Below are 12,004 nucleotides of genomic sequence, written 5' to 3' on the forward strand. Positions count from 1 at the left end.
TAAGAGACTGTTTCACATACATACTCTTTATTAACTGTTACAGTAGAACAATTCTTATACAGTTCTATTATTTTACAGTACATTAACCAACACAAATGGAGGGTACTATACATAGCTTAGGGAACTCCAGTATTAAAAGCCTGTGTCAGACCTCCAATCTGTATCAAATCAACATTGCTTCTTAATACCTGAACTAAAGGAGGGCTGCAAAGAAGATGGAAGGCCTACTACTATATCTATCCCTCACAACACCTTTATAATATGCAGATCAACTTTATTTTAAGTGAGGATATGGTTTCCTTTTTAGGTAATATCAAGTTCCTACTAATAAAGCTCAACACTAATGTTAATAGAGGCACAGTTTCAGTTCCTACAGAAGCTATCTGCCTTTTGCTTTCTCTTTTACAACCTTCAAGCTAGCAGAAAGAAAGGGTATAATCATCAACACTAAAGGCTACTACAATGTAGCACTACAATTTTTATGTGCTATGACCAACATGAGTGAGTAAAAGAATCTAAAAAGTAAAAGAGTCTAAACATAATAGTAAAAGAATCACAATAAAAGAATCTAAAGATATAAATGTATAAGTGTGCATTTACAATGTTTACAGCATTAACATCTTACCCCTGTTTATATTTATGCATCATACAGCTGTGAGGCTGCCATAGTTTCTCCCCAAGAAACCTCCCACTGGAAAGAAGGTACTCACAAGAATCATCCCCTTTAAAAAAGAAAAGGAAGAGGTTTAATACTTGAATTCAGCATTCAAACATGAACTAGAATTTCATTGCTTCTCAACGAACACTTGTGTTCACAAACCAACTTTAAAATTGGTTCAGGATTTAGAGTGAAAATCCATTCCAAAATCCAATATGACTATTCTCAGTCCTACAATTAACACAGAATGTACTGAAGTATGTGTGGCCTAAAATTATTCTTTGTTATAAAGACATTGTTATAAAACATAATAGCAAAAAAGTTTGCTGGACTGCTTGTGAAACCCCATTCAACTGTGCTTTTTTGAATTAGCAGGGCTCTTAATCCAGTTCTACTGCAGGTACAGCAAAGGAATCCTCATAAGGTGTAATTTCTAAAGGTAAAGGTAGTCCCCTGTGCAAGCACCGAGTCATTACAGACCCATGGGGAGACGTCGCATCACGACGTTTCCTTGGCAGACTTCTGTTACGGGGTGGTTTGCCATTGCCTTCCCCAGTCATCTACGCTTTACCCCCAGGAAACTGGCTATTTATGCTTTATTTATTTATTAATGTCATTCATAGCCCACCATTCTTACCGAGACTCAAGGTGGATTACATAGTGTGAGATTAGTACAGTCAATATCAAGGACATTTCAATGAACAATGCCATAGTTTACAAAGACATAGCATTAGCAAAAAATCTGATATGGAGTTGAAGAAATGCTGAAACAGGACACACACAATACGATAGACTGACAGTGCAATCCTTTTTTTTTTTTTTTTTTAGAAAAGTTTTTTATTGGGTTAGAACATTATTATTTTTACATTACAATCAATTTTCCCCTAATTTTTCGTTTCTAACCCCCTCCCTTTCCCCCCCTTTTGTTGACTTCCAACAGCTTTCCCACCCTCTGTCCCTTTTCCCTTTCTTCTATTAAATTCCTCTGTCTAAAACAGATATACATTCTCCATTATATTAAGCAGTACATCTTTAACTCCTTTACTTATTATACACCCAAACTATAAGTCTTTAGATAAACAATTTATCCCATTTTCCAGTTTTGAATATTTCTATATAAACCTATATATCATAAACCATAAAAATTTCCCACATTTAAATCAAACAATTTGATTTGTTCTCTATATATTACTCATTTCATCTTTTTATGGTAATTCTATATAGCTCCTCGCATAATCAATCAATTTAATTCTTCTGTACATTCAGTTTGGTGCATATAAATCTTATCAAAGAAAGAAAATATTGTTAATTACTCAATCCTCATGTATAAACCTTATCATTAATTATTCTCTATCAATGTTCTATCAATTAACCTATACATATCTATATATATCTCAATCAATTAATCTAACTGCTTATAAATTCACATTTCTCTTCCTCCCCCGGTAAAGTCACCCCTCTCTTTTATACTTTTATTATACTTCAGTAGTTCTCAAACTGCCACAGTTTTCCTCCCACCTCCCATTTCTTCTCCAGATATTGTTTCAGCTTCTCCCAGTCTGTGTTAAACTGCCCTGAGTCCAGATCTCTCAGTTTTCTTGTCATCTTGTCCATTTCAGCCATATACAGCAATTTGTAGATCCAATCTTCAATAGTTGGCACTTCTTGTACTTTCCATTTCTGCGCATACAAAAGTCTAGCTGCTGCAGTCATATAGAAAATCAACGTCCTATGATGGGCCGGAATTCCCTCCATTCCCAAGTTTAGCAGCAGGAGTTCTGGGTTCTTATTTATTTGAAACTGTAAAATTTCACTCATTTCTCTTATTATTTCCCCCCAGAACTGCCTAGCTACCTCGCACGACCACCACATATGATAGAGGGAGCCCTCATGTTTCTTACATTTCCAGCATTTATTAGAAGTATTCAAATTCCCTAGCGCAATCTTCTTTGGTGTCATGTACCAACGATAGATCATTTTGAAGATGTTCTCTTTAATATTAATACATGTCGTTGTCTTCATTGTAGTTTTCCACAAGTATTCCCATGCCTCCATTGTTATTTCTGACTGACAGTGCAATCCTAAAGGGGGGGGGGCGTGTTAAAGTGCTTTGGGAACCGACTTGGAGGTATGTATGATGGTGTATCTTGGAAATATGCCATCGTAAACCCCACCTATGATGGCAGGGCACCCAGGCACCGTTCTGCCTAGGCTCCATGCCAGCGGCCGGGCAGATCTGGGATGTACATCTTTGTGCTGGTGGCCTGGGGTGTGTAATAGGGGCATGGCAGGAGTTAGTTGGTTCCCTAAGCCGTTTCAGGCTCAGGAACACCCCCTGCAGAGGCCAAAAGTTACACCATGAAAAAAGGTGGCATAGTACATAGGCGCCCGTGTTGCAGGAAGAGCACATCCCCCATGCTCAGCCCCATCCAAATGGCCTGGAGGAACAGAGAATGCAAAACAAGAGCCTCAAACCATTTGCTGGCACTTCTGCAGCAAGTGAGCCCTCTCATCAGTGCCCAATCACATCCCCCCAACATAATCTCCTGCTGGAGTGCCCCTTAACACAGATAAGCGGAGGTGTGGCACGAGGCTATGCCTGAGATCTCTCTGCCGTGGACACTGTCATAGGCAGGCGACCAGGGAAGCTCTCTGTAGGCTGCCATCACTCTGGTACAGCTTTCCTTGAAATGGCCCAGAGTACCCAAACGACCCCTTTTGTTTACTCTTTCCCAGTATATTTTATGTTATGTGCGACCGAATAAGGCGTGAGGACCTAGGCAGAATAATAAACAACTTTATTTTAAAAGTTTATTAATAACCGCTGTTCAAAACTTTGTAAATTAAGGAGAACAGTGAAAGTTAGTGAACAAACAAAATAAAACATCTAACTAGACTGTTCCTAGGTGTCTCCTGGTGACTGGTTTCAAACTGTCTCATCCCTTCTGGAGTGTCTGCAGTAGCCTCTTCTCAGCTCCACTCCCTAGGCATGAACACTATGGGCAAAGCCTTTTATCCCTTCTTCTCAAGCATCAATCCCTCTACTTCTCTATTGGTGCAGTTTTCTCTCCAAATCTCCTGTTAACCAATCACAGGGTCCAAAGGGGACCTGGGAAATGTAGGCCCTGTAGTCAATCTAGCACAGGCTTCCCTGGTGCCACCAGGTCTCATTACGTAGATCAAGACTCATAACAGGGACTTAGAGCTCAGACACTTCAGTGGCAGGGAAAGAGCACAAGTGGGCACTTTGTGAACTGGGGGAGCACTTTACATTCTCACATGACGGAAAGCTAAGTCCAGATTGTCTAACATGTATTCAAGTTCCCAACAGATGCCCTGTCTCCAGAGTCTTGGCTTGAGGATGAGCTGACAGGCAAGAAGGAGCTGGCTGTCCTGGCTTGCTTGTCCACAGCTGCCTCCCTTGTTCTCCTTGCACATATGCCAGCACCTCCCCCTAAATACCAAATGCTGGCCTCTGTGGTTGAGTCTGGCAACGGTGGGGGGGGAGAGGGAGACTGGACTGCTCTTGAGGCGTCATGGCCCATGCCTGACAAAGCAGCAGCCACCCAGGGAGCTGTTCTCGACAAAGCTGCCAGGATGGGCACTGCATAGCTAGAACTAATCAACAACTTAACTAGAAGTTAAGAGCTACAACAAAATGGACTCCAATGAATGTTTCAGCACAGACAGCTGCCAGAGGAAAAAAAAATCTATTAATCTGTTTTCAGAGATTTACTTAATGTTGTATCATAAGAATGTAAGAAACTTCAGTTAAATTATGTAAGGCACACAAAAGCCTGTCCTATCAGGGCAGTTCCTAGTAATGCATATCCTGCATCTAGAAGGAAGTACAGCTTATTTGTTCACTAAGAAAAAGACATACCTGAGACTCATACTTTGAGACTTACACACTTTGATGAGTGCTGAATAGATCAGTGACTCCCTGTCAGAATCTTAACATCAAAAGTTTCGCACTGTACCCTTGCAGCTCAGTTTGTAAATATGTCACTACAGTCAATACCTTCTTCTTCAGATGCCAACTGTTTAATAAACTTTCTAATCATTAAGGACTATGCATCTACACTGGTAGGTTCCTTGTCCCTGCCTGTCTGCCTGTGTTTGTCTGGGTCTATAAAGGTTTAACCCAAAAAGGCCTGGGTTGGGAGTCTCATCCTTCACGCACCTTACAGAACTTAGGGCTTCTTATCTGTTAGTCCAGCAGCAGTCAGGGGCAAACCAAGAAGCACAGCAATGGTTGTACTACTGGCTGCCAGCTAGAGCTACAGGAATATCCACAAAGGACACATGTGATCACTGGAGCTACTCGTAATGCCATTTTGCTTGCTGCATGAACCAATGAATGCTCTCTCTGTAATAGTTCATTTTATCAATTTCATTTTTAAAAATTGTAACTATAACCTGGCCATGATGTACCAGGATAAATACCAAAGCAATTCTTTTTTTCAAATTTGCAGAACCCTCACCTAAAGTTAAGATTTTTTTTTTAAAGTTAACTAATGGAATTGTTATTATGAAATAATTTTTTTGTTACCGTGTTAAACCTGTTGATGATTGAAGTATATTTGTGTTGTCTAATAAAATTAATGTTGTACACAGATCATGAGGGAAGGCAGCATGGTACAGCCTGATCTTGTCAGATCTTGGAAGCTAAGCAGGGTCTGCACTTGGATGGGAGACCACCGATGAAGACCTTGCAGAGGAAGGCAATGGCAAACCAACTCTGCTTCTCATTTGTCCTGAAAGCCCCTTGCTCCGGTCACCATTAGTTAGCTGTAACTTGATGGCATTTTACACAAACAGATGACAATTTCTGAGAAGCCTATTGATCAAATATTTATTGACAGGCCAAATGCCCACGCTTGTGACTATCACACAGTTTGATCACTAGAATACACTGGTCTATGTACCCATATAGCAAACAAAAATACAACATTGCAGTGACAGAAATATTTGCACTTTTATTTAGCGCAATAATGCCAAGAAGGCAATCTTCAGGCAATGCTAACTATCAGTCAGCCACAGTTCTGCTGTGTGGTAAACAAGTTCTACAAAATTTAACAAAGGACATTTAGCTAGCAACTCTGTGAAACACAAGCACTTCCAATAATTTTAATATGTTTGCCCTGCTCTCTGCTAGTGTCTAAACTAACTGAAAATTAATAGTGTGGGTAAGAGAATACTTTGGTGTAGGATTCATTTAGGTAACAGCTGTAAGGCAGAAGACGCTTGACTATGATCCAGTTCATACAGTAGGGATTAAAGAATGAACCATCAGGTCTCATCACAGTAAGGTCCTTTAAAGGGCATCAGTTGACCATAACCTACTTATTTATTTTAAATATTTATATTCCACATTGTCTAGTAAAGTGTCCGTAACACCCCCTTATCCACTGAACTGATGCACTTATAGGTATAAAAATACCAACAACATAATTACACTGTGCTTATTACGCTGTGCTAACAATGTTACAGTAATTTTGTAATAAAACATTATCCATTTAATCTTAATGGAAATCTACAAAGCCAAAATCTAATTTCAAGGTTTTTATAATAATCACTTTAATTAATGTCGAAATTCTTTATGAGTAAAGATCCAGAGGAGTTAGCTGTGTTAATCTGTAGTTGCAAATAGTAAAGAGTCCAATAGCACTAACCAACTTTATTGTAGCATTTGACGAAGAGAGCTATGGTTCTTGAAAGCTTCCGCTAAATAAAGTTGGTTAGTGCTATTAGAGAGCCAGTTTGGTGTAGTGGTTAAGAGCGTGGGATTCTGATCTGAAGAGCTGGGTTTGATTCCCCACTCCTCCACTTGAAGCCAGCTGGGTGACCTTGGGTCAGTCACAGATTCTAGGAGCTCTCTCAGCCCCACCTATCTCACAGGGTGATTATTGTTGTAGGAATAATAATGACATACTTTGTAAACCGCTCTGAGTGGGTGTTAAGTTGTACTGAAGGGCAGTATATAAATTGAATATTATTAGTCTTAAAGGTGCTACTGGACTCTTTACTATTTTATTAGTAAAATGATTGTTTTCATCCACTGGAAAAAAATCCTAAATGCAATTATTCATTAGCAAGTGGGGAAGAGGGATAACAATGTCAGGAGCAAACACATGAATCAAAGCTCTGCCACTGTTTATTTCATAGGCACTGTGTGCCTGGTGTGTGTGTTGGGGAGGAGGGATGGAACAGAGAAGCCAAAAGAAAGACAGTGCTTAACATTATCCCTGTCTTCCATGATATCCCCCCCCCATTCAAAATGCAATTTCAGATGTAGCAATGGCAGTGAAGAAAAGTATAAACATCCTGTCTTCTGCTGCTACTACTCCACTCAAAATCACCTCTTCTTCAAAGCTGTTTTTTTGTCTCTAAAAAACAAGAGTTGGCATTGAGTAGTGGTTAGAGCATCAAACAAGGATCTGGGAGAACCAGACCTGAATCCCTACTGCGATGGAAGCTTGCTAGGTGACTTTCTGCCAGTCACTGTCTCTTACCTATTTCACAGGATTGTTGTGAGAATAAAATGAAGGATGGGGGAATGATACTGTAAGCTGCTTTGGGTCCCTAAGTGGGGTATAAATATCTAAATAAATAAATAAAATCAGGGGTCCATTACAAACACTGACAATAAAGGATATTTAGACTTTCATTGGCTTTCATAGCACTTGGTGATCTGTGTTTAAAGATATAGCCTATTATTATCTATCAATTACAGTTATGGTTTAGGAGGACTAATTCATGTTTTTCTCTGCATGAAAATAAGTTCCAACAATTCCATTTAATTATAAGTTTCAATAATAAGTGATCAGTTAGCAAGCAAACAGGTTAAGTAACATCTGATAATTACACAAGTATGCTAGATCAGTTTGTTTAGAGATACTACCTAGGGATAGGCAACTTTTTGATCCACAACAGGAAAATTCTCTCTGGCATGGATACCCAGAGATAGATCCTCCCTGTTAGACCACCACTACTCTAGCAGCTGGGCCAGGGAGAGTCTTCTTTGGTCCCCGTCTCCTAGACTCAAGAAATAAAATAGGTGGAACATTTGCAGAAGAAAAGACAGGACTGGGAGTCAATCACGCTGCTTTTTAATTTGCAGGCATTCTGCATTTCTGTTAGGAAATGAGGGGAGCATGCCATAAGAATCAATACCATGTCTCACTCTCCTAATATAGTGCAGCCTGAGATCAGACTATAGACTAGGTGTCAACTGCTCTGTGACTTAATGGCATCAGAAAAAAGAATTACACCGACAAGTACGTTTTCAGTACTATTTTATATTTAACTTGGTTATTCTTATTTTAAGTAAATATTTAACATTTCCAAACACCGCTGGTATCAATTGTTTATTGTAAAGGTAACTGACATTACCTTTTCTAAACAAACTATTCCAGTAGTATTATGTCCTACAAATATCCAAGTTTTCCCAAACCAGAAAAGATCATAGCAGGACTAGAAGCTTATCTGAGACTGAGTTAAACTATGTTATTCTGAAAGCACTGTTTAGTAGTCTATTATTGTATATTGTGGACTAAATTAGTTTAATTTAAACAAGTGATATGCTTGAAAATGTGTTGTATGTCTCTAAAGTATCTATGGGAATTATCTTTATATCTAATTTTGAACACGGTCCTGGAGTTTGGATCAAAAATTCTGTGTAATGGAGCTATGTATAGATGGGGGGAGGGATAAACCTTCCAAAATCTTCAGAAGTATCTAAAAAGTTTTTAAAAGTTAGAGGGCTTTAACTCCCCAATTACATGTTAAAGAAAAAAAGCAAGATCTCAGGATGCTATGCTGCAAAAGCTGAGCTGCCGTTTTGCAGGATGCCTAGCAACTCCAATAAACAATGCTGCAGCATGCAGTAGCATCAGCCACAGAGGAGACCCGAGAGAGGCAGGCTGCAGCAGGGGGGTGGGATGGCCCTGGGTATTCTTCTTCAGGTCTTTCCTCTATAGCCACCCCGAGGGGTTAGAAGGTGGCTGCCCCAGCACCTGGAATGTTTTAGCCCTCAAAAAGAATAAGTGTATGTGTGTGGGGGGGAGGGGTCTCCTCTCCTAGGAACCAAAAGTAAAGCTGGGTAGCCCCTCTACAGACAGCAGCAACAGAACAAGCAGCTCCTTCATGAGTCTGTGCATCAACAGGAAACAACTTCTCACAAGGGCAAGGAGGGCTCAGGCTACAAAGACAGTCACAGCACACCTCTGGTGGGAAAAGAGATTGTGCCAGGCCACTTGTACTGATTGGCTTACATTGCAGGAAATCTTCAGCTAGCTTCTTGGTGAAAGTTTACACTGAGCTGCCTTACTATGGCAATGTCTGAGAAATATATACTCCACACTAACCTCTTAGCTTAATTCTTAAAAGGCGCTTCCCCCCCGTATGCCCTACCTGTATCCATAGGTCTAATAATGCCATGAGGGCCATGAGTCTTCGGGAACTATCATTTTTGCGCGTTGGATACAGCAGTGCAACTTCCCAAGAGGTGTACTTAAAATTGCATTATTACTCCTCAGTTTACAAGCTTGCCTACATAAACAAGAGGAACAAGTACAGATGACAAGAGAGATAGACTGCTAGGAGTCAGAATCTCATCCGACACAAAACCCTGCTCAAGTAGATACATTGAAATGATTACGTGCTGACAGAACAATGGGACCTGTTAAAAGTTGTAGGCACTGTATTCCACTCAATACTGAGGTAAAGTTACAAGAATCTGGGATTTCTTTAAAACAATGTAGCCTTAGGCTTCTTGATTTTTAACTCAGTGCTTGGTATGTGCAATCCCTACTAACCACGTAGCATGTTCATGAAACTGAGGAATCATGAATTGGAAACAAAGGAAAGCAACGTACTTTTCTTGCATTTCCCACATTCCCAGTTTTGCACTAAACCAAAAACACATGAAAGCTTCTAAAAGCAGAAGATTATCATTCTATTGGGTCATGCAGTCCTGACAATAATCTGTTTAAGTCAATGTAGTCTCCTGACTGGAGAGTTGTATATGGATATGGGAAATACAGGCTCCAACTTGGCCCTCCTCAAGAAAAATCAAAACTGCTGGGTGGCCTTGGCCAAGCTTGTCCTTGCAGGAAGGGAAGAATATAAAGGTATGAATCTAAAAGGGAGGGATGTACCCAACTCCATTTTCAGGGTTCAAACACGGAGATTCGCTTCCATGACTACAGTGCAAAGTTCTGCTAACTCCTAGTTCTTATCTTTGCCTCCAACAAAAGATCAAGTTCAATGATAGGTCAAGTTCAATAATGGTAGCAATAAAAATAGGGAGGTACGAGATCACATGAAGGCTGTAAATTTCCCAGTGGATTAGCCTGTTTTACAAATCTCCGGAGGCGTGCTTTAAATCCTTCTTTCCTACTTATCAAAATCTCTGTGGTCTATCAAAGTCTTCCCTCAAACTTGCCACACTGCACAATTTAACGCTATTCCCTACCACACACCTTCAACTGTTTATGTTGCACAGCCCTAATTAGCTGGCACAGACCTTAGGGCAGGAATTACTTTAAAAGGCAATCCTGAATCCACTACAAGAATATTATCACCTTATCAACTACTGTGTAGGTTGTTTTTAAAACAAAGCTTGAAGGCTATGGGAATTGGCAAAAAAAAGCGATCCTTCCTTTGCTGAGTAGCCATGTGGGTCTGCAGTAGAAGAGCAAGATTCCAGTCCAGCTGCACCTTAAAGGTCAGCTACATTTCCAGGGTATGAGCTTTTTAGAATCAAAGCTCCCTACGCCGGAAATCTCATCGGTCTCTAAAGTGCAGCTGGACTCCAACCGGGCTCTTCCTTGGGCGAGCAGCTGCAGAGCGGTTCTGTCTCCTCCACGAGCTGCTGCTTTCCAGCGCGAGCAGCTCTGGGTTCACTAAAATCACTAGGAGAGAGGCGGATGCGGATTAGAGGGGGGAAGGCTGTGTGGAGAATGGCAAAGCGGAGCAGGTGTCAGCCTCCAGGGCACAGCCCGGCCGTACCCGGCACCGTCCTCAGAGCCAGCCCCAGACACCTGAAGAGGGGCTGTTGGGCGCCCCCCCCCTTTCCCGCTCTTAAAAGCCCGAGAAGCCCCCCCCCCCAGCGTCTCTTGGTCGAAGGCAGCATCCACCAGCAGAGCCGCAGCCTCCGTCCAGAAACAGGGATGCGACTTGCTGCAATACTAAAACGAGCAACTCCAATCTAAGCCCACTGAAACCTAGGGGTTTAGACGGGGATAACTCTGCTTAAGGGCTGCACAGGCTAGGGCTGCCTTGGTATTTCGCCCCCCCCCTCTCCCCGCGCTGCTTTCCTTCCCTCCTCGCTACCACCCCGCTGGCCCTCACCTTGGTACCGGCGGGAAACGGCGTGGCAGGCAGCGAGCAGCAGGACAGCGCCCAGCGCTAGCACCTTGGCGCTCCTCACGCTGAAATAGTGGTTGATCTCCCGCTTGCCCAGGGTGTAGGCCAGGGCCGCCATTTTGGCTCCTCCATGACAACAGTGCGCGATGGAGCGGGCTGGCGCGCAGGGGCAGCGCTGGGTCCCCGGAGGCGGCGGCGCCGAGGGCCAAGAGGAGAGGAGTCGCCGCTGCAGTCGTCGCCACCAGCCCGAGGGAGAGAAACTCGGCGGCGGACCCGCGGCTGGGGACAAGTTGTCGCCTAGCGCTGCCTCGCTCTCCTCCGCTTCTCCCACCAGCGCGACCCCCTCCGTTTCTTCCTCGCTCGGCCGTCGCCGCTTCACCTCAGCGGGTGGCGAAACGCCCGCCTTTTCTTCTGCTTCTTGAGGAGGCGGCGGCGGCCGTTGCCCACAGAAGCCCTCCGCGTCCCCCTCCCTCCGCTGCCAGAGACCCGCTATCGCCCCCTGTGGTGCCCCGAAGCCGGGCCTCGCCTCAGCCGCGGACATGAGTGAGCGCCGCTTTTCTCGAGGAAACGGTTGAGTTGCCTTATTCTCTGGGTGAAGGACGGGGAGAAGAAAGAGAAGGCTTTCTGAGAGCCCGCACCCCACTCCCCTTCTGGGCTGAACTGGTTTATGGTTTATTAACTTAGTAGTGGCTTCCTCCTTCCCTTGCCTAACCGGTCCGGTAGGCAAGCAAAGCAGGGCGCCACTCTTCTGAGAGGGTGTTAGAAAAAAAGCCCTTCGCCCGTTCCCACAGAGCCCCAACGGAGGCAGGACATTGCTTCTTCCTTGTTCCTTCTTTTAAACTATTTGTATCATTCTTACTTGCTTACAAAAGGGGAACAAAGGGCGTCTGTCAAGTAGGTAGCTATTGAGAAATGATACCGATGAACACGGCCATGGTCAAGAAGATTTCCACTAAACAAGGATAGAGGCATTGC

At 42.8% G+C, this 12,004-nt stretch overlaps 1 protein-coding gene across 1 annotated transcript in view; it reads right to left on the minus strand.

Annotated features, from left to right (window-relative positions):
- The window catches only part of CASD1 (CAS1 domain containing 1), a 38,183-nt gene extending 26,574 nt beyond the window's left edge, over positions 1–11,609 (minus strand). The window contains exons 1-2 of the mRNA XM_054991975.1: positions 11,015–11,609; positions 626–722 (exon numbers count right to left, since the gene is read on the minus strand). Of these exons, the coding sequence (XP_054847950.1) occupies positions 626–722; positions 11,015–11,570 (653 nt within the window). The 5' untranslated portion in view covers positions 11,571–11,609. The remainder of the gene's footprint in view (positions 1–625; positions 723–11,014) is intronic.
- Between the last annotated feature and the right edge of the window lie 395 nt (positions 11,610–12,004).

Source organism: Eublepharis macularius, chromosome 11, assembly GCF_028583425.1.
Source record: "Eublepharis macularius isolate TG4126 chromosome 11, MPM_Emac_v1.0, whole genome shotgun sequence".
Taxonomy (NCBI): domain Eukaryota; kingdom Metazoa; phylum Chordata; class Lepidosauria; order Squamata; family Eublepharidae; genus Eublepharis; species Eublepharis macularius.